The sequence below is a fragment of the Myodes glareolus genome, chromosome X (assembly GCF_982192425.1).
Source record: "Myodes glareolus chromosome X, mMyoGla1.1, whole genome shotgun sequence".
NCBI classification, from domain to species: Eukaryota; Metazoa; Chordata; class Mammalia; order Rodentia; family Cricetidae; genus Myodes; species Myodes glareolus.
Genome location: NC_142053.1, coordinates 129,788,250 through 129,811,595, shown reverse-complemented (window position 1 = coordinate 129,811,595; position 23,346 = coordinate 129,788,250). Strand labels below are relative to the sequence as shown.

Genomic DNA, 23,346 nt, shown 5'->3' with positions numbered 1-23,346 from the left:
TCAAAGAGAGCATAATAGCATACAGTATCAAGATTCTCTGTGTATTTTTCATCTTTGTGTGGCTTTATTTTAGCCTCTATTTCTTTTATTTTTACTTTTTACTTTTGGCTTTTTGAGACAAGTTCTCTGTGTATCTTTATCCTGGAATTCCCTCTGTAAACCAGGCTATCCCTGAACTCACAAAGATCTGGTTGCCAGTGATTATGACCTCCTCCTCTGGGCCCCTCTTTCTTCCCTTTGGTGCTAGTTAGAATACAGACCCCCACCTACCTACCGAGGGACCTCTAGCCTGCCCTTGTGGTAGACACAGGTAATATACCTACTTTCTTACCATATTCTATGGTATACCACATAGATTGCCTCTTTGTTGCTTATACCAGATCCATCTGCCTGGTCCACACATCTTGTGTTCCCATCCTAGCATACTGAATCCATCTGACTAACCTTATCCTGCTCCCCTACCCCAATCCTCAAATTTAGCCTAAATCCCATATCCAGTGCCCTGGCCAAGTTCCTAAGAGCCCAAGCTGTACCATACCCAACCTCTAAGTCTGAGTCAAGACTTATATCCTGCACACCAGCATAACCCACTATGTTCACCTGACTTTATTCCACCTGAATCATATCCAGCCTCCAGGGGTGGGGCCTTGTGGGAGCTCCTTCATTAATATTGGCATGCCAATTAATGTTGTCATTCAATTCTTGTTTAGATAACAATGTTGTTGAGATTTCATGGATGCAGTTTTCTTGACATATATAGAAGACACTATCTTACAGCAGAGGTCTTGAACCTCTGGCTCTTAAAATCTTTGCTCTGAAGTGTTCCCCCAGTCTTTTGTGTAGGTGTTGTTTTGTAGATGTATCCTTTGGGGATGGGCACTTGTTTAGTTAGGGTTTTCGTTGCAAATTGACACACCATGACCAAAAAGCAAGTTAAGAGGAAAATGTTTATTTGACTTATACGTCAGCATTGCTGTTCATCACTGAAGGAAGTCAGGAGAGGAACTCAAAATAGGGCAGGAAACTGAGGGAAGGAGCTGATGTAGAAGTTATGGAGGGGTGCTGCTTACTGGCTTTCTTTCCCTGACTTATTCAGCCTACGTTTTTACAGAACCCAGGACCACTACCCCAAAGATGACACAGAAAAGGACACAGTCAACAAGACAAAATGACAGCCTACAGAATAGGAAAAGATCTTCACTAACCCCACATCAGACAGAGGTCTGATCTCCAAATTATACAAAGTACTCAAGAAATTGGTCATCAAGAGAACAAATAATCCAACAAAAAATGGAGTACAGACCTAAACAGAGAACTCTCAACAGAGGAATCTAAAATGGCAGAAAGACACTTAAGGAAATGTTCAACATTCTTAGCCATCAGAGATGCAAATCAAAACAACTCTGAGATTCCATCCTACACCTGTAAGAATGACCAAGATGAAAAACACTGATGACAAATTATGCTTAAGAGGTTGTGGGGAAAAGGGAACACTTCAGCATTGCTGGTGGGAATGCAAGCTAGTACAGCTCCTTTGGATGTCAGTGTGGCGATTTCTCAGAAAATTAGAAAAAAACTTTCCTCAAGACCCAGTAATACCACTTTTGGGTATATATCCAAAGGATGCTCAATCATACTACAAGGACATGTGTTCAACTATGTTCATAGCAGGTTTGTTTGTCATAGTGAGAACCTGGAAGCAACCTAAATGCCCCTTGACCAAAGAATGGATAAGGAAAATGTGATAAATTTACACAATGGAGTACTACACAGCAGAAAAAATTAGAACATTTTGAATTCTGCAGGCAAATTGATGGAGATAGAAAACATCACTTTGAGTGAGGTAACCTAGACACAGAAAGACTATTATCACATGTACTCACTCATAAGTGGTTTTAATCATAAAGCCTACAAATCACAATTCCAGAGAATTTAGACAACCCTGAGGACACTAAGAGAGACATAATCTACATGGAATGTAGAAAAAAACCAAGATCTCCTGAGTAAATTGGGAGCATGGGGACCTTGGAGGAGGGTTGGTGGGGAGGGGATAGGCAGGGAGGGGAGCAGAGAAAAATGTAGAGCTCAATAAAAATAAATAAAATTTAAAAAATTTAGAAAGCAACAACAAAAGAATAGATATCCTTGCTTTTCTCCCGATCTTCATGTGAACATTTTACCATTAGGTTTGGTGTTAAATATATGAATGTTTAAATATCCTTACAAAGTGAGTTCCAGGACAGCCAGAGCAGTTACACAGAGAAACCCTGTCTTGAAAAATCATAAAAAGAACACAAAACAAACAAATAGATAAAATATTTGAAACCAAACTTTTATACCTGGATAAACTGTACATAATTATACTTAATACATTGCTATATTTGATATACCAGTATATTATTGACATTATTTTCATCTATATTCATAGGAATGTTTCTTATTATGAATAGACATTTTATTTTTTAAGTGATTTTTTTTCTGTAAAAAATTGTGAAATTGTGATTGGGACTAATATCTAAAAAAAATTAACTGAAAAGGAGGAAAAGCCTTACAGCTTCATAGACTTGTGGTCATGTTTTTGGACTGTCTCTTTTTGGCTATGGTGGAAGAAAGTATCATGGTAGAAGTTTATTCTTTGGTACATGAATAGTTGACAAAATGTTTCTTCAATTCTAATGCTATCCTACTTGATTATGATTTCCTTTGTTGTATAGATTTTTTCTTTGGATGAAATATCATTTGTCCATTCTTGCTGTTATTACCTAAATTATTAGAATATTATTTACAAAGCTGTTGCCTACAGCCATGTCTTTTCAAATTTTTAATTAAATTATTTCTATTTGGTGTGTGTATGTGCTTGTGTATGTGCACGTGTATGTTCAGGTGGGCACATAGAGATCAGAATAGAACTCTCCTGCTAACTTGTGGGGATCTAAGAATGGAACACAGGTTGTCAGGCCTATACCCACTAAACTGTCTCAGCAGCTCCATGTCTAAATCTTGACAGGTTTCTTCTGTTTTAGGAGAGAAAAACTCCCTTCTATAAGTTTTCACTTATGCCTTGAAACTACTCTAAGTAGTTGGTCAAAATTGCCTCGATTAAGTGACCTAGAGGACTCATTTTGTCCTCATTCATGATGTTCTCTGATCAGCATCCTAGATATTTGCCCTTTCTCGTACTTGGTCTTTTTCTCATGTAAGAAAGCAGGTACATTTTGAGGACATTGTGTTAAACAAAATAAGCCTGTTACTTTGGTAAAATTGCTGCATTATTTCATTTACTTAATGGTTTTAAGTATTCTGACTTAGAAGAGCAAAGATTAGAAAAGTTGTTCCTATTGTCTGAGGGGAGGGACAAATAGAAATTGCTTCTGAAGATGGTAGAACCTCTGTTATATAGGCCTAATAAGTTCTACAGGTCTTTGGTATAATTTTGTGCCAATAGTTATCAATTTTATATTTTACTCTGAAATTTGCTTATTTTTACCATAACAGTAACAAAAACAATTAATATATTAATATTTATTCTCTATTATAACCACAGTGGGAATTCCCTCTCAAAAGAGCTTGTAAATGAAACTGGCACTTTTTTTTAACATGTATAGTATTTATTTAATTGTTGACTTTGGGTAAAATTTTATAATTGCTAAGGAAATTGGATATCATCAGAACAAACAAAATAATGATAAAGAAAAATGACTTCAGGATCCATGTCTGAGGTTTATGCTCACTAGGCATATATTTTTTTCTTTGTTTGAGACAGGGTTTCTCTGTAGTTTGGGTTCCTGTCCTGGAACTAGCCTCAAACTCAGAGATCTGCCTGCCTCTGCCTCCCGAGTGCTGGGATTAAAGGCATGCGGGGCCACCGCCTGTCTGACATGTAACACTGTCATTGATAAATCGAGGATTTTGTTTGTTTGTTGTTTTCTTTTGTTTGTTTGCTTGCTTCCTAGTATAACAAAAGCTCATTGCCCTCCTGTGAAATTAGGAGAATACTCCCACAACAGTGCATGTAGAAAGACATGTGTTTTAGTGAAGATTTTGCTATCATAAGGCCTAAGGTAGATATCTTAATAATGTGAGGGGAACATTGTATTTGGGAAACATTTATTTCTCTTCCTTTCCTGATTTTAAGTTAAAAAATTTAAATGATGGGGACTGCAAATTGATTCATATCTATCACCCTGCACAAAATTCAAGTTCAAGTGGATCAAAGACCTCAACATAAATCCAGTTACACTGAACCCGAAAGATGAAAAGTGGGAAGTAGCCTTGAATGCATTGGCACAGGAGACCCCTTCCTGAATATAACACCAGTATCAAAGACACTGAAATTGACAACAAATAAATGGGACCGCCTGAAACTGAAAAGCTATAAGACAAAGGACACTGTCAATAAGATAAAACAGCAGCCTACAAAGTGGGAAAAGATCTTCACCAACCCCACATCTGACAGAGGGCCAATCTCCAAAATATATAAAGAACTCAAGAAACTAGACATCAAAATACCTATAATCCAATTTAAAAATGGGATACATATTTAAACAGATAATTCTCCATAGAAGAATCTCAAATGGCTGAGAAACACTTAAAGATTTGTCCAACATTTGTAGATATCATAGAAATGCAAATCAAAAAACTCTGAGATTGGTATGGATCTTGGTTTATTGGTACAAACTTAAGGTCAATTTTGTTATGTGCATATTTCTACTCTTGATTAAGGTATTGTGTTTGTGCTGCTCATTTAAAAATGTAATGTATAGTTAAGAAATATAGGTTAATAGTAATCATCTATAATAACCAAGCTTGTAGTCATGTTAGTTAGATTTTCTAGATATATAGAGATGTGTATTTCTTACAACTGTCAAAAGGGCTAAGATCAAAAACTCTAATAACAGCCTATGTTGGAGAGAATGTGGGGTAAAGGGAACACTTCTCTACTCCTGGTGGGAGTGCAAAATTGTACAGTCACTTTGGAAATCAGTATGACAGTTTCTCAGAAAACTGGGAATCAATTTACCACAAGACCCAGCTATACTGTTTTTGGGCATATACTCAAAGGATGCTCAATCATACCACAAGGACACTTGCTCACCTATGTTCATAGCAGCATTACTTGTAATAGCCAGAAACTGGAAACAACCTAGATGCCCCTCAACCAATGAATAGATAAAGAAAATGCATTACATTTACACAATGGAATATTAATCAGCTATAAAAAATAATGAAATTATGAAATTTGCAGGCAAGTGAATGGAACTAGAAAAAATTATCCTGAGTGAGGTAACACAACCCCCAAAAGACTCACTGTTAAGGGGTTATTAGGTATAAAGCAAGGATAGCCAGGCTATGAACCACATCCCCATTGAGAAGCTAGGTAACAAGGAGGACCCTAGGAGACTTGCATGGAATTTCCTGGAAAGGGGAGGTGGATGAGATTCTCCTGGGTAACCTGGGGGCAGGAATGTGTTTTGCAGAGCGAAGGGGATGCAGGGATGATGACATGAGAGATCAGGGTTGGTCGAGTAGGGGGTGGGACAGAGAGAGTGAGTAATGAAAGATATATCTTGATAGAAGGGGCCATTTGGTGCTTAAGGAGAGATCTGGTTTCAGGGAAAACCCCAGGAATCCACAAGGATTACCCCAGCCAAGAGTACTAGCTGTGGTGGAGAGGGTGCCGTGGCTGGTCTTTTGTAATCAGATTGGTGACTACACTAATTGTCATCTGAAAGTCTTTATCCAGTAACTGAAGGAGACAGATGCAGAGATCCACAGCCAAGCACTGGACTGAGCTCTGGAAGTCAAGTTGAGAAGAGGAAGGATAGATTGTGCAAAAAAGAGTGTCAAGATCATGGCAGGGGAGCCCACAAAGACAGCTGACCTGAGCTAGTGGGAGCTCATGAACTCTGGACTAACAGTTAGGGAACCTACATACGACTGACCTAGGCCTTCTGCATGTGGGTGACAGTTGTGTAGCTTGGTCTCTTAGTAGGGCCCCTGGCAGTAGGATCAGGATCTGTTTCTGGTGCATGAGCTCATTTTTTGGACCCTATTCCCCGTGCTGGGATGCCTGGCCTGACCTTGATGCAGAGGGAGGAGCTTGGTCCTGCCTCAACTTGATAAGCCATGCTTTGTTGACTTCCATAGAAGGCCTGACCCCTTCTGAACAGAGGAAGAGTGGATGAGGGGATGAATGGGAGGTGGATGGAGGGAACAGAAAGAGAGGAGGAGGAGGGAACTATGGTTGGTATATAAAAGAATTTTTAAAAATAAATAAAAAAGAAATTTAAATGACTATATTCCATGAAAATAATAATATCTGACTAGACATTAGTTTCTTCAAGGTGACTAATAATACTACATTAGTTCCAGGGCAGGGCTGCCCTGCTTCCCTATGGGTCAACTTTTAGCTGTTCCTTTATTTTTGCTTGCATACTCTTTAAGGATGCTTCCCACCTTAGTGGCAAAAATTGAGTTTTTACAATTGAGACAAAATAGTCCACAAAGCCTGGAATGTTCACTTCTGTATTCTAAGCACAAACACAAAAAGCTTGATAACCTGTATTCTAATAAAAAAAGGCATGCTTTTGCATTTTAAGAGATGTTTTGATTTTTCTGGGAAGAGAGGCAGCTAAATTATATAGACTTTATCTCTTGTCCTTCTCATTTAAGAATCTAATACTAGAAAATTGATTTAGAAAAGTTTTTTAACAACTTCTCATTAAAGGTGAAATTGCAAAAGCTACAATCACCTAAAACATTTAAATGAGAGCACATTTTATCACTAGACTAATCTAATGAGGGGAGTTATTCAATATCTTACAAATGGCATTAAACAGAATAGAAGTTTTTTGCAGATGATTCTAAAACTCAAGGAGAATAGTAACCATTGTTTACCTCATTCTATAGTCCATGATTTTAAAAAAATATCTTAAACAGATTTTTAATAAAATGTAACATAATACCTGAAGTGAAGACAAAAAGATCAGAAATCAATATTATGCTCAGCTACATAGCAAATTTCAGGCTAGCCTGAGTTACATGAGACTCTGACTAGAGAAATGATAGAATGTGTGTAAGATTAGTAGTACTAAAAAAACCCATGGTCTTGCTGGGTGTAGTGGTATAATTTGTAATCCCAGTACTTGAGAAGTAGATTAGGAGGGTAGTAATTTCAAAACCAGCCTGAGCTACATAGACCCTTCCAAAAAGGGGACATGGTTTCACAAAATATACTACAAGGCTTATAGTATACTACAAAAACTGTTTTGATAACCATTGCACTTTGCCCATGTTTAAGCATTATTATACTGCAAGCAATATTTTTATGTTCTGTGAACTCCAGAAACTCAACATAGCAGTTTTGCTTTGAAATTTTCAGTGAATTCTAGAAGTCTACATTTTTGCACAACATATGTTCAAAAGTGGAATGAGTAATTCTATTAGCTCTGGTGCCCTAAGAACTGATCAATTTTGAATTTCTGTCACTAAGAACTATTTAGCCATCTTCATTCTGAGGACTAAATGGTATCAAGGACGTCAAATAGAGTTGTGCTGTGTGTGACCCATAGATTGGCCCAACTCTTTCTGACAAAAACAAATGCAACACATTTTATGTGATCTAAGACTTAAGACACTAGAAGACATGATTTCTCAAAGACAATATGAAATTCTCAAATAACTAAGAAAAATACTTTTGTACTGATTGTAAGATGAATAAGGATATTGCTAATGTTTAAATGGAGGCTACATGTTGAAAGAAGAAAGAATGGAAATAATAAAGAAAAGGAAAGATGATAGATAATAGATTCTCTGAGAATTTATGTAATATAGATTTTAGATACTAGATTTGCTGTTGACATTAGTTAATCCATTTCAACTCATAACTTTAAGTAGGAATTAGGAGTTTGATGTTAAGATTTATTTGTTCCCTGTACTTTAAGTAAAATGCTTATTATAAGCAACCCTTCCTTTCTTGAAATAAGCTGTTATGAAAAAAACTTTTGTACTGAAATGCTTCTTGGAAAATTAGAGAAAAACAGTAAAAATATTTATTGTTGTATTTACTATAACTGAGAACCCACACTTAAACTAATATTTTGTAGTTTTATATTCCTTTTTAACTCATTCAGTGGAGAATATCAAACTTTCTCCCAAGTTGTATGATAATTCTGTTCTCATATTACTTAGAATTCAGGACAAATGTGCTCTAAACATAGAAATAAGTTTTGTGGTGTTAATTTTAAAAGGCTGGCAAAAGGAAAAGAATCACTTGCTCCTTCCACTACACATAATGGTCACCTCATAAACTTGTGATACAGGTTCTGGGTTTTAGAAACAGAGGCAACATTATAATGGATTTCCCTCTGCATTCTCTCTCTCTCTCTCTCTCTCTCTCTCTCTCTCTCTCTCTCTCTTTCTCTCTCTCTCTCTCTCTCTCTCTCTGTATCTTCAGTCAATCAATCTTTCATATCATATATTTTCTTTCTTCTATTATTTCCATTCTTCCTTATTTCATCATCTAGCCAACAGTTAAACATAAATAGCCTTATTTTTAACTATCATTATGAAATTATATTATTAGTTCTTTAAGAATTTCATACAATGCATTTCTGTCATATTCACCCCTCTTCTAACTCCTTTCTGATCCATCCTCTCTTCCCTACCCACCCAAATTTGTGTCCTCTTAAAATAACATAAAGTCCAATTTTGGACTTACAATCGAAAAGTCTGATTTATTTTAAAGGTCTACTTTTCCAGTCCTGGCTTCCTGAAACTCACTCTGCAGACCAGGCTGACCTTGAACTCACAGAGACCCGCTTGTCTCTGCCTCCTGAGTGCTGGGATTAAAGGCGTGCACCACCACTGTCCTGAAATAATAATATGTTTTAATGTAAATCAGAAAAACTGAAAAGATCAGTTGTAAATTTATCTGTAGCATGGCTTGCTGAACTTTTAGCAATGAACAGGCAGCAAATATATACTCCTATTCTGGAGGTTACCCCTTTTTTTCAGTTTCTTTTTTGTTGCTTTGACAAAAACACTCTGACAAAAGCAACTTAAGGGAGAGGATTTATTCTATATCACAATTCATGCTATAGTCTTTCATGCTGGGCAAGTTACAGAGGCAGGAGCACGCATCTGCAATGCATCTGCAAGCAAGAAAGAGAGAGCAATGAATGCATGCTAGTGTTCAACTGGTTTTCTGGATCTTATACAGTCCAGAATACTGCTGCCCAAGAAATGTGCTCACCGCCATTGGGTGTGTTTTCTGCATCACATATGCAAAGAACAAGTGTCTAGGGTGTGCTTGGATTGGAACATCTGTATTGCATGCCTCCTCCCAAAGTTCAGAAAACTTTGAGAAAGAGAGCACACAAAGACTGTGAGAGCCAGAGGTTGGGGAAGATGGGTGAAACCATGTCTTCTGGACATGACAGAATCACAGTACTCATGAATTCTCAGCAGGTGTGTTGGGGTGCACAAAACCTGCACAGCATCATCCAGTTAGCATTGCAGCATAGATGGAGGAGGGGCATGGGAGCCTACAACACTAACTGAGGAGCTACTGACAATTGATGGTACTAGTGTAGGGCAAGTTTTTTTTAGGGATATTATCCTTGATAGGTTGACTATGCTCCAGTGGGTGTCTATGGGCAACACAAACTGGACTCTGTGAGTTACTTAAAAAGATGAGGACATAAAATAGGGAGGGTGATGTAGAGGAAGATCTAGGGAGAGTTTGAGGGGAGGAGATGAGTGGAAAGTAAATATAATTGAATACATTGTGTACATTCATAAAATTCTCAAAGAATACATTATTTTTAAAAAAATACTGTTTTTTTTTAAAAATATAACCTTCACAGGCATGCCCAGAGGTGCACAGGTGATTCTCAATTCTATGAAGCTGACAATTAGCATTAATCATCTTCTAGCTCTGTTGGTTCCTTTTCTTTGCAGAAATTTTTACCATGTTATAATCCTATTTGTCAACTCTTGCTTTAATCCTGAACTTTTGACATTCTATTCAGGAAATAATTACATGTGCATCTTTGTTGGGATATTTATTTCCCTTATGTTTTTATGCACTTTTAAAGTTTGTATCTTAAATTTAAAATCAAATTAATTTGGAACAGAATTTGTACAAAAGGAGGCACGAGAGCCTTGATTCTCTCATGTACATGCAGATAACTTGAGTTCCCAGCACACTGTGTTAAAAAGAATGCCTTTTCTCCAAGGACTGTTTTTGCTACATTTATTGAGAATCAGTTTGCCAAAAGTATATTTATTTCTGTGTCCTCTCTTTAGTTTCATTGCATTGTTTTGTCTATGTGGAGACTTTTTGCATATGTGTGAATTTCAACATTTCAGTTGTACACTGTTCAGTATGTATGCTGGCTTATGGATTTGTTACATATTGCCCTTGTTATGTAGAGATACAATCCTGCTATATGTAGTTTATTTGTGACTTCTATTGTGAAAGGATATTTAATTAAATGAAAGGATTTTCATATGCCTATTGATATAATCATGCATTATTTTTTACATTTGAATCTATTTGTGAGCTACATTACGTTTTCTGAAATACTTATATCGAACCATTCACACATTCTTGAACTGAAACCAATTTGATCAAGATGATTGATATTTTTAATGTACTTTTAAATTATATTTAAAAGTATTTTGTTGAGTAATAATCTATTTATGTTCCTAAGAGATATTGGAACAAGTTACTTTTTAGTTGCATTTTTTCCAAGTTTTAGTAACACAGACATATTGGCTTCATAGAATGACTTTAAACGTGATTGCTTCTCTTCCTATTTTATAGATTCTTTTTGAGGAACATTGGTATTATTCATTCTTTAAAGAGCAGCAGGGAATCTATCCAGTCTTATCTTTTTCTTTGTTGGAAAATTTCTTGCTACAGTTTCAATATCACTACTTGGTACTGATTGATTAGTTATGCTTTTGGTTCAGTTTGATAGCATATATGTCCACTTATATATTTTACAATATATTTGCATGTCATTCAACAAAATAATCCCTACTGAGTTTCTGGATTTTAGTGGTATCTCTTATTAGTTTTTTAAAACAAGTTTTACTTATTTTTCCTTTTTCTCCCTTTCTTTTGATAAAATTAATAAAATGGTTCTCCTTATCCTTTTTATAATAACAACCTTTAAATTAATCTTTTTGCTGTTTTATGTTTCTATTTCATTTATTTTTCTGTACTATTTGTTATTCCTCTTGTACTGATATGGAATTTGATTTGGGTCTTGTCTTTATAACTCCTTGGGAAGTATTTCAAGTATTTATTTAAAATTTCTCTATTTGACTAATATAGACACTTTCATTTGATTAGAAGAATTTTATAGTTTCTGCCTTGACTTCTTCAATAATTCACCAGTCATGAACTACTATGTTGTCTAATCACAGCATGTATGAATAGATTATTCAGTTTCTTTTGCTATTGATTTCTGTTTTAATTCCATTGAGATTATCTATATATAACACATTAAATTATTGTATTTTAATTCAGTAATAATTTCTCTGAGACTTAATGCATGGGGCATGTTAAAGTGCTGATAATCAAATGTGTATTCTGCAGCTGTTGGATGGAATATTATATAGATGTCTCTAAGTCATCTTACTACATTTAATATGATTCTGATGTTTCTTATCTAATTTTGGCATTGAAGATCTATCATTTTTAATGTGTATATTTGAATTGGGGTATTTAAGTGATCTGTCATTATTTTAATGAGACCTTATGACTAGTTGTGGGTTTATAAAATTACGGATATCAGCATTGGAAGCATCTACATTTATAGTGGTTGTATCTTCTTTTTATTGTGTGGAGACCAAATTCAGATCCTTTCCCATGCCAGGCAAGCATTACTACTTCCCAACCCTTAGTTCTATCTTCTTCATGAATTCTTCTGTTGTTCAGTGTATAGTGACATTTTTTGTGTCTTAAAGTCTATTTTGCTGGTTATGATTATGACTACTCCTGCTTGATTACATTTGCTTGGATTATTATTTTCTATATTTTCACTCAGTCTGTTTCTTTGCAGAGATAATATTTTCTTGTAAACAACATACTTCTAGAATGTCTTAGCTCAAGTAGATTCTCTGTGTCTTTTAGTTGGAGAATTAAGGTTATTATACTCATTGTAATAACTGGGTAATAACTATAATTTTATTCTTCTTGTTTCAAATATTCTGAGTTCATTTCTTCCTTTCATTTTACAAGTTTTCTGTTTTGTTGTACTGGTAAAGTTTGATTCCTTTCCTTTTCTCATTTGCATGTCTGCTCTTATAATGGGATACTTTTGTTCCGGAGCAGTCATGCTAGTGCCTATGATTTTTCCTCTTCTGAGCGGAGGTTTCCTTAAACACCTCCTTAATGGTCATCTAGTGGTCCTGCATTCCCAGAATTTATGTTTCTCTGAGATCATATTTCTCCTTTTATTCTGGAGGGTAATCTTGCTGTGTATACTAATCTCGATGGAAAGTTGTTTTCTTTGGGAATTTGAAAGGCATCATCAGTGCCCCTCTGTCCTTGAAAGTTTCACATGAAGTGACAATCATCTGTCTGGACCTGGTGGGTGGATTCAAAGAAGGGTGGAGGAGGAAGGCACAGGACACGATGCTCCTGGGAAGATGCTCCTTAGAACTGGGTTGCAGCCAGGAGAGCCCTAGTTAGGCACAAGGGCAATCAGACTGCAGCCACCAGGAGGACCCCTCTGTCCCTAAAGCCCACCAGAGATTCCAGCACAGAAAAGCCTCAGATTAGGTCCTCCGATAGTCCTGGAGAGTGTTAGAGGTTGATTGAGTCCTACACCCTGTGTGACCCCCACGGGACGGAAGCACCCTTATATTTAAAAAGAGCTGAGAAGAAAGAAGTGTTTAGTCGCCAGCTGGAGACTAACGGATGCTCAGCTGCACTACATCCACCATGCCCGGGATGATCTGCAAGAACTCAGACCTGGAGTTTGACTCGCTGAAGCCCTGCTTCTATCCGGAAGAAGATGACGTCTACTTTGGCGGTCGCAACTCGACGCCTCCGGGGGAGGACATCTGGAAGAAGTTTGAACTGTTGCCTACGCCTCGGTTGTCACCCAGCCGTGCCTTAGCGGAGCACAGCCAGGAGCCGGTGAACTGGGCCACCGAGATGCTGCTGCCTGAGGCCGACCTATGGGGTAACCCGGCCGAGGAGGATGTTTTCGGCCTGGGAGGACTCTGCGGCCTCAGCAACAACCCGGTCATCCTTCAGGACTGCATGTGGAGTGGTTTCTCCACCCGGGGGAAGCTGGAGAGTGCGGTAAGCAAGAAGCTGCCAAACGGCTCTGGGTCCCTGGCCGCCGGCCGCAGCATCTCGGCCCCTAGAGCGACTGCTGCAGCCAGCTCTGCGGGCCACGCGCGCAGGGGAACAGCAAGTGTGGGGCGTGGGAAAGCCGCCTGGCTCACAGAGCTCGCCCACCTGGACTCAGAGTGCATGGACCCCGCTGTGGTCTTCTTCCCAGCGAACAAGCGCGAATGGGTGCCGGTACCGGCCATCCCCGCCAGTGCTGGCGCTGCCGGCACTGCAGTCAGCCGTGGTGACCACCGGGCCTCCAGCAGCTCCCGAGAGAACATCCTGAGCAACTCAGGTACTGAAAAAGAAGATGAAGAGGAAATCGATGTGGTCACAGTGGAGGAGACCCAGTCCTCCAAGACTGTCTCCAGGCTCCCCACCGCGGCGCGTCCTGGGAACGCAGCACTGGGCCCCGGGCGCGCGCAGTCCAGCGAGTTGATCCTCAAGCGCTGCGTCCTCATTCATGAGCAGCACAACTACGCTGCGCCACCGTTGCCCTATGTGCACAGCAAGGACGCGCCGCCGCACAAGAAGCTTAAGAGCCAGGCTTCACTAGGGCCCCTCAAGTGCATCCTCCCACTGAAGCCTACAAGACTGGGTCCCCGCAACTCAGAGTTGGAGGACATTGAGCGTCGCCGCAACCACAACATGATGGAGCGCCAACGCCGTGACAGTATGCGCTCCAGCTTCCTGATACTCAGGGACCTTGTGCCTGAGCTGGTGCACAATGAGAAGGCCGCCAAAGTGGTCATCCTGAAAAAGGCCACCGAGTACATTCACACTCTGCAGGCTGATGAGTACAAGCTCCTGATGGAAAGGGAGAGACTGCACGCAAAACAACAGCAGTTGCTGAGGAAAATCAAACACCCTGAGACATACTAAATGTTTCTGAAATGGACAGTTACTGCTACTTTGCACATGTTGACTTGAAAAAAAAACCTGTTGTGTTGACATTAAGAATGTCGGTTTACCTTCATATTGGTCCCTTGTCAAGTTTGAAGCTGAATAGGAGCAAGTCATGGAGTTCTAGTGGGGCCTTGGAAAGTCTAGGAATAGGATGCTAGGTGACTTCTTTCTTTCCTTCAACCTCAGTGATGGTCATGAAGGTTCAGGATAGTTGGGAACCTTGGAAGGCTACTGAAGTCATGTTTACTCCAAGGTTTCAGAGTCACTTCTTTTACAGGCGTAATTACATTCCAATAGATGCCACAGAAAAGGAATCCTCTTTTGATGTCCCTGGGGGAATATTTCTGTAAATTCCATAGACTTGCCCACCAAGAGATCAGTATTACACTGGAAGTTCACACCTTAGTATCATAAAAACACCTCAATGTTTGAGGAGCATGTTTTGTATACAGATATATTGTCAATCTCTGTTACGTACTGTACTAATTCTTACACTGTCTGTGGTGTATTTTAGTATGATGCTGATACGTAACTAAATTTGTTATTTATGTTTACATATGAAAATGAAGAGTGAAAGTTTTTAGGAGATATGACTTTATCACTTTTTCGAATTAAGAAACTTTTTAAAGAAATTATATATGTATATGTATATTCCCTTTTCTCCAAGTCTGTCTTTCTGTTAGTGTATTTGTTCATGTGTGATGTGTACAAATGAGTGAATGCAAAGTTCTGTGCTTAATTTCTACAAAATATGTGCCCTTTGAAATACCTCATGTTATTATGAAATAAATAGAAATTAAATGATTTTTGAAAGAAATTTTCTGGTGAGAGAAATGATTTTTCAACTAATTAGTTTGCCCTTAAATGTGATTTGGCACTTCTGCTTCACAGATTTTAATATTCTTTCTCTGATCTGCACTTGTGGTTTTTTAGTCATAATATGCTGTAAAGAGGTTCTCTCTTGGTCAGATTCAATAAGAAATAAAGACCACCTGTACTTGCATATTCATGACTTTCCTAAAATGTGGGGAAATTTCTGCTGTATTCCACTGAATAGGTTTAATATACTCTTCGCCTTTAGCTTTCCTTCCTCAGGTATCTCAGTGAGCCAGAAGTTTGATCTTATAATGGTCTCACAATGATCTTATGTCTCAGAGATCTGTTTTCTCATGATTCTTTTTTCACTATTCTTAGGTGAAAATATGATCACATAATCATGCTCAAGTTCAGATATCCTTTTTCCCTAGTTATTTCAGCCTATTCAGGCTTTCAAAATTTTTAATGCATATTAACTATACCAAATAATAGATTCATTGTGTCATTTTCATGTATGTACACAAAGTACAGTATTAATATTTAACATCCATTGCCCTCTTGGTCCTTTCCCCATACAGTAGTGACCATTATATATTTCTATCTTTTTCAATCTTGGTTCTACATATGACAAAAAACATGATGCTTATCTGAATGTTTAGCATTGCAATATCCATTTTCATACCAATGATAGAATTTCCTTCATTGTATGGCAAATATACTTCATTGTATATGTGCATTTATCTTTTTATTTGGGGGGCTTGAGACAGGGTGTCTCTGTAGCTTTAAAGCCTGTTCTGCAACTATCATATGTAGACCAGGTTGGCCTTGAAACACCTACCCCTGCCTCCTGAGTGCTGGGATTAAAGGTATGCACCACCACTGCCCAGCAATGCGTTTATCTTTTAAAATTTCATATAGATGATTTTATCTCTTTTATATGCTTTTCTAAGGTGTTATTTTTCATGTCGGGATTTATTTTTGATTTTTATATTTATCATTTGGGAATTTCATACATGAATATACTATCACACTTTCTTTATCCATTTACTTATTGATGTTAAGATAGGGCAATTCCAGGACTTGGCTTTTGATGAGCATGGGGACTCAGGTATATGCTCTTAATGGAAAATTTGGTTCTTTTGAGCACACATACACACATGTTATGGGATTATAACATGTAGTTCTGCCATTAGCTTTTAAGAAAACTCCATTTTGATTTCCATAGTCTATGAACTAATTTGCATTACTGTTGAAAGTGTAATCAGTGTTCCATATTTACCATATTCTCAGAAACATTTGCTACTTATTATTTTGTTAATAGTGTGCTAACTGAAGTGGGGTAGAATCTCAGTGTTGTTTTGATTTGAATGTCTGTGATGAGTATGGATTTATGGCCTTCTCTACTCCTTGGTTCAAATTTGGTAGGTTCCTTGTTCATAAAATATTATCTTCATCTTTTTGATTTGCTAATTTATTAGAACATAACTTTTCAAAAAATATTCCTTAGAAATGATCTGGATTTTATAAGTATTTGTTTTAATGTATCTTATTTCTAATTTTAACAACTTGGGTCTTCTCTCTCTTCATTTTGGTTAGTTTGACTAAGGGTTTGATACGCAGCAGTATTCTGAGCATATGAAGCCTCAAAGGCTGCCCCCACAGTGACATACTTCTTTCAACAAGGCCACACCTCCTAACAGTGTCACTCCTTATGAGATTATGGGGGCCAATTACATTTAAACTACTACACTCCTTAGGTTCCTTTAGCCACTATGTTTATCCCAACAATAGAAGGCAAACTAGAACAAATAAAGCTAACAGGAGTATCCTAACAGACAGAGCAAATAATAGGTGATATTATCAAATCAGGTGGTTACAAATATTTAACAAAAGTAAAATGAGGAAGCCCTGCTGAAGCATCCAAATGCAATTCCTGGTGCAATGTCCTGAGTTGAGCATAGGGTCCCTTCTCTTAGCCGAGGCTTCCAAGTAAAATAGCAGATAGCAGCAGATAGATAACATCAGCAAATCAAATGCAATCAGCCTGCAGAAATGGACAGGGGTGTAGGAGGACGCAGTTAGTTAGTTCCCGGCCACTTAGCCCAGAATAATCACACAGAATATATATTATTTAAATCATTGTTTGGCCCATTAGCTGTAGCTTCTTATTGGCTAACTCTTACATCTTAATTTAATTAAGACATCACCACAAAGTCATGGCCTACCAGCAAAGTTTCAGCATGTCTGTCTCTGGCGCAACTCCATGACTTCTCTCTAACTCCTCCTCCTTTCTCCCAGCATTCCATTTAGTTTCCCCCGCCTAGCTCTGTTCCCCTATTGCTCTGCTATAGGCCCAAAGCAGTTCCTTTATTAACCAATGATATTCACAGCATACAGAGGGGAATCCTACATCACTGGGGAAGATTTATTGAAAGAGTCACGCTAGTGTTATCAATTGAGAGTTCCAGGCAGAGCAGAGAATTCTCTCCACGGATGGCCTTATGACTTTCTGTTCCTACTCTAGGTATTCTTATGAAATAAAAATACTAATCTCTACCGGCAATAGTTTACCTTCTAATTATTCTTAGGGAGAACAACGTTTTTAATACCTGTAACAGCTTGCTGTTTTCCTTTATCCCTGTTAATGACTTAGGGGTCAAGCGTGCCCCCAAAACAGGAAGTTTTGGAAGACATGTGATGTGAGCAAGAGTCTGAATGATTAATATATGGAGCCCCTACTGTTCTGTTTCTTTATGTCCTCTACCTATCTGTCCTCTACCTATCTGTTTCTTTATGTACAGTAGGATTATTTTTTAATGAAATAGGGTGCACCAACAATAAATAAATGATTATACATATATATATATATATATATATATATATATATATATATAAAATCATTATGTTTTGTTTTTCATTTGCTTGGTATATCATTATCAATTCTTTGACTTTAAGTCTGTGTGCACCATTGCTAGTAGCTGTGGGTTGGTTTTTTTTTTTTTTGTAGGCAGCGATCAGTTAAATTTTGTTTTTAAATCAAATCAGCTAGAACCAGGCGGAGGTGGTGCATGCCTTTAATCCCAGCACTTGGGAGGCAGAGGCAGGCGGATCTCTGTGGGTTCGAGGCCAGCCTGGTCTACAAGAGCTAGTTCCAGGACAGACTCCAAAATCTACAGAGAAACCTTGTCTTAAAAAACCAAACCAAAACAAAACTCCAATCACCTAACCTGCATCTTTTAATTATAGAGTAAAGTCATCTTATATTTAGCATTATTTTTGAGATATATTTCTGATTTCTTTAATTTTGTTCTTCATTTCCTGATTGATTCAAATATTGTTCACTCTTCATTCTCCCCTGTTAATCTTAGTGATATAATTAATAATTTAGTGAGTTATATATAACTTATTCTTTCCTAGTTCTTATTTTTTGTCCCATTTGTTCATAACTACCTTTCCTTATTGTCTTTGTATAGGGATATATTAGGTAGCAAGTAGATAAATGCAATGTGAACAAGAGTACTAAGTGTCTGAAAATAGGGGACAGGTGATGTTGTATATAGTCTTGTACCCAGAAACTTGCTTATACCACTGTAGGCAAAAAGAAGACACAGTTGTCATAGTGCTCATTTAATGACACTTTAAAAGTTTAGAAACTCTAACAAAGAAAAATAGCTGCAGGTCGTTCTAGCCCACTGGGCTGGTTGAAGATGAATTTTGACTCATTAACATCTTACTGTCATTGCCAGTTCAGTTCCACCCCTCCCCATTCTCTGGGGTTTTCTTCACATAAAAGCATCTCTCTCTCTCTCTCTCTCTCTCTCTCTCTCTCTCTCTCTCTCTCTCTCTCTCACACACACACACACACACACACACACACACATCAGGAGAACTGGAAATCATCATTACTGAGGGGAAGAAATGGAAAAAAATTAGATGGAAATCTTCTAAAAGTGAACTAAAAATAACTGCTTGTTACAACTTGGGGCTGATTCTCTTTTGCAATACCAACTCTTACTGACAGTGCATTTCCTTCTTCAGTAAAACTTGTTTTATGCTTTGATGTTTCTGTGTCTTGTTTTAGTTCTTTGTTATGAAACAGGAGAGCTATCTGGTAAGATATCTTTACTCATCTTCTGCAGTGCTGCTTTAATGTTCCTGAATTGCTTTGACTTGTGATGTTCTCAAAGACTTATCTTATTTTGTTTCCTCTACTATTTTTAAAGATAACCTTGTTGAATATAGTAACCTTTGTTTACAGTTTATTCCCTGGGTAAGAATCAAATTATAATAATGTTTTATGTCTTTGGGGATCACCATTGAGATATCTAATGTTATTCTGATTTTATCTTTGTAAGTGAATGATATGGCTATAAAGTAAAGACATTATGCCTGAAAATTTAACATAATGTCTTTATTCTATAGCCCCAATATTTATACTCTAATGTGATGTGAAGGACTTCTTTACTTATCATGTCTGTTTCTTGTCTTACATCCCTTCTGGAAGTGTATCATTGCCATGGTTTGGGAAGTGTGCTATAACTCCAATGAACAGATTGTGTATGCCTTTAATGCATATCTTAGCTCCTACCACCCCATGGATACTTAGCTTTTGTGTCTTCATCATTGAAAGTAGTTTCCATGATTGCTTTGGTTTTGCTTTTTATTACTGTCTGAATGTTATATTTGCCTGGTATCCTCTATTATATTTTTTCCTCTGTTTCATCTAGTGTATTGATTTTCACTGCATTTTTACTTGACTTATTGAGTAGTTTCATTTCCAGTATTTGTTTTCAAAATCTCAGTTTCATTGATAAAACTCTCATTCATATTGCTAATTTTTCCTATACACTCTGAATTTATTTTTCTTACACATTTTTTCTGAATTTTTAAATTTCCTTTGAAGTCATTGTTCATCTAATTTTTGAAATAAATCTTAAGAAAAGAAAAAGTAAAATTAAGAGGAGGAGGAGAATGTGAGAAAAGGTGAGATAAAGCAGTATGAAATAAAAAAGATTCTATTAAACAAAGAAACATGCAAAACAAATGCTAGGTGAAGATAAACACACTACCAAAGAGTAAAATAAGGGAGAAATACAGTTTAAAATTTAAAAACAAAGATTCAGTTTCATTTTATTTTTGTTAATTTTCTACATTTGCTCTCTCTCTCTCTCTCTCTCTCTCTCTCTCTCTCTCTCTCTCTCTGTATGTGTGTACATACATGGGTGTGTACCTGGTGTGTATATATGCCATAGCACATGTCTGGAGATCAGAGGACAAATTTTGGGAGTCAGTTCTTTCATTTTCCCATGTGTTCTGGGGATTCAGCTCAGGTCTACAGGCTCTATGGCAAGTGCTTTTACAAGCTGAGCTTATCTTTCAGGCCTGTTTGTCTGTTTTTTACAGACAAAGAATTTGAGAATTTTACTCCTAGGCAAAATTCTTGAGTGTGCCCAGTGAAGAACTAGTGGATTCTGTTGGAATCTCTTGTCATTCCTGCTGTTCAACTTGGTTCTGTCTGCTAGCTGAGTCATATGCCACTAAAAGATCAATTTTCTAGTGCAGGTCTATATTTACTTTCTTTTTTTTTTTTTAAAAAAATCTCTGTTCTGGAGATTCTTCTGGCTGCCATGAACTTTTTAACCTGTAGACCAAGTGGGCTTGCATTCATTCTAAAATTCCCCAGTTTTGCGTTCATTGGTGATTCATATCCAAATTGTAAAGTGCATTGGAGAGTGGATGAAGTAAACATTTGATGAAGAAATCCAATAATTCATTGGAGCTAGGCTCAGTGTTCAAACTTCCACCTGGCAAAAAAACACACATAGCAGTAATGCAACTTCAGCACCCTACAGCTCACTGGCTATGTGCTTACAATGTTCAGTTTCCACATTCATTCGCAGATGAAGCGACTTTCTCTTTGCCATGGAAAGTGGGCCAGAAACCACCAAGCCTTTCACAGCCTGAATTGCTTACTATCTGAAATCCTCAATGTGGCTACTATCATTTTTCATGACTGTTATTCCTTTGCTCTGGTCCCTTTAAGGGCAAGCCACGCCCACTCCCAGCCACTTCTGGCCTCCCTCGTAGCCATCTTAACTCTCTCCTCTTCTGTCCCTCTCTCCTGGCATGTGCACACGTGTTTTTCCCTCTCTGTCCCCTTTTCTATTTCTGCATTTCTTTCTCTCCTTCTTCTTTAAGTAATAAATGTTTACCTTTATGCTTAGCCTTAAGTCTATTTACTATGTCCTGTGAACCTTTTATCTGCCGCACCCACCCGCTTGCCTGACTCTCCGGGCCCCAAGGCGGGAGCAGCCTGCCACCCTGGGGACCTTGCAGGGACCCACAGCCGTCCTTGTCGGACTAGGGCTGCTCTGCGAGCCTGCCAGGGAACATGTCATCATTAAACAACAACAAAGACTGTGCCATGTGTTGACTTCCACTCAGACAATGTGGCAAGATCCCTGTGTTGCGACTGTTTCTTTTTCTCAAGTTCCTACAGTACCTCCTAAAAAATTGAGTTATGGTAACTGGCCATAACACTTGAAGATATGAGAAGCAACAGAATAACCATCTTCTCAGGGGGAGTCATTGTTCTACCAAATCTTCCTACTGCAGTTAAGGGTTGTAAGAACAAAAGGTTCTCACATATGGTGGAACATGACTAGGAATGTCAGTCTGTCTTCCCCAGAAGTGAAGATGCCAGGTGTTTATTATTTTTCTGAATATGTCTTTTCTTTTGCCTCATGCCTTTTAACCCATTTTGTCATCAATTTTCATGGACCAGCCTTGACAAAAATACATCTTGCCAGGTAGAGGCATGTAGATTTAGAAATATAGTAAAGAATATGCAGACACAAATGAAAGTAATAAAATGGAGAAACATAGAATACTATAAGGAGGGAATTACAGTGAGTACCGAAATTTACCCACATTTAATTTCCAATTGCTTAAAATACCCCTGACCCCAAAAGGTAAGACAAAATCTATTAACATGATACAAGGAAATGAACATATCAATTGAAGGTTGAAGGTACTTCTGTAGTTAAACATTCTGTTGCTAGAACAAAACAAGTCATGCTCACACCCTAGACCAAAACATTCTGTAGAAAAACCACTCCCTGAGTGAATACAAAGTTATCTCCTAAAGGGAACTGGAACTTAGCTGGATCCTTAGATTTTTGTTTGAGGTGAGAACTGTCTACTTCTGTATCCCTGCAGTACAAGGTCTGGTTATTAGCCATACCTGTTGACAATAACCTTGAGAGAGCAAAACTCTCCTTTCTGCATCTAGGTGGGACCTTTGAGGTAGAAGGACAATAACTTTGAAGGAACTAGAGGTAAGTTTCAACTCTCTGACCTTTGGTCAGTGTGGGAACAGGCTCACATTTCTGGGCCTCCGCAATCCATTCCATGTTTTTCAGATGCTTCTCTTTGATTGTTCACTATAGAGCAAAATTTGTCCTTTGCTATGCCATTTCCTGTCTTCCAGAGTGACACAAAAGTTTGAATCATCATCTTACCCACAAGGCATCTGATTCAGTTCATCCACACCTTTTTTCACCAAAATTTGTAATTTCAGAGTAAAGATCATATACATGTTTTGTTAATTTTATTGTTTATGCATTTTATTTTATTTTGAGAAATTTATGAATAATTTTGTATTATATGAAGTGTTGTATTTTGTGCTATTCTAGTACTCATGCACACTTTAATAATTCTAAAGTATTTTTCTTTCAATTTTGGGATGACTGCATTATTATTTATACCATCTGAAAATATGTCTGTATTGGTTTCATCCCAACTTACCTTAATTATCTTAATTACTTAATTATCTTAATTACTTGGTCTATAAGCAGAGTACTCTATAAAATGTTATAGCTCATGCTTCATCCACAAAGTAAGATTGAAACAATTCATGAGGAAAAGCTTAATCTATTATACTTACATTTTTTTACCCATTCTAATATACTTTCTTCTTAGCAATTTTAAGATTTATTCCATTATATGTCTTTTCTTTTTGGAATAGTTTCTTTTTAAATTAATTAATAAATCACTACTTTATGTATATGCATGTTCTATTTGCATATATGCTGAATGCCAGAAGAGGGTACAAGATCACATTACAGATGATTGCTGGGAATTGAACTCAATACCTCTCGAAAAGCAGCCTGTGCTCTTAACTTCTCAACTATCTCTCCAGTTTGGGATAAATTTCTTTTTTTAATTATTTATTTTATGATTTTTTTAAAAGAAAACAAACTATTTTC

At 37.4% G+C, this 23,346-nt stretch overlaps 1 protein-coding gene across 1 annotated transcript; it reads left to right on the top strand.

The window, feature by feature from the left end:
- Positions 1–12,692: 12,692 nt before the first annotated feature.
- Positions 12,693–15,027, top strand: LOC125417962 (protein S-Myc-like). Its single transcript, XM_048461551.3, has one exon. The coding sequence runs from the start codon at positions 12,935–12,937 to the stop codon at positions 14,237–14,239; it is 1,305 nt and encodes a 434-aa protein (XP_048317508.2). The 5' UTR covers positions 12,693–12,934; the 3' UTR covers positions 14,240–15,027.
- The last annotated feature ends 8,319 nt before the right edge of the window (positions 15,028–23,346 follow it).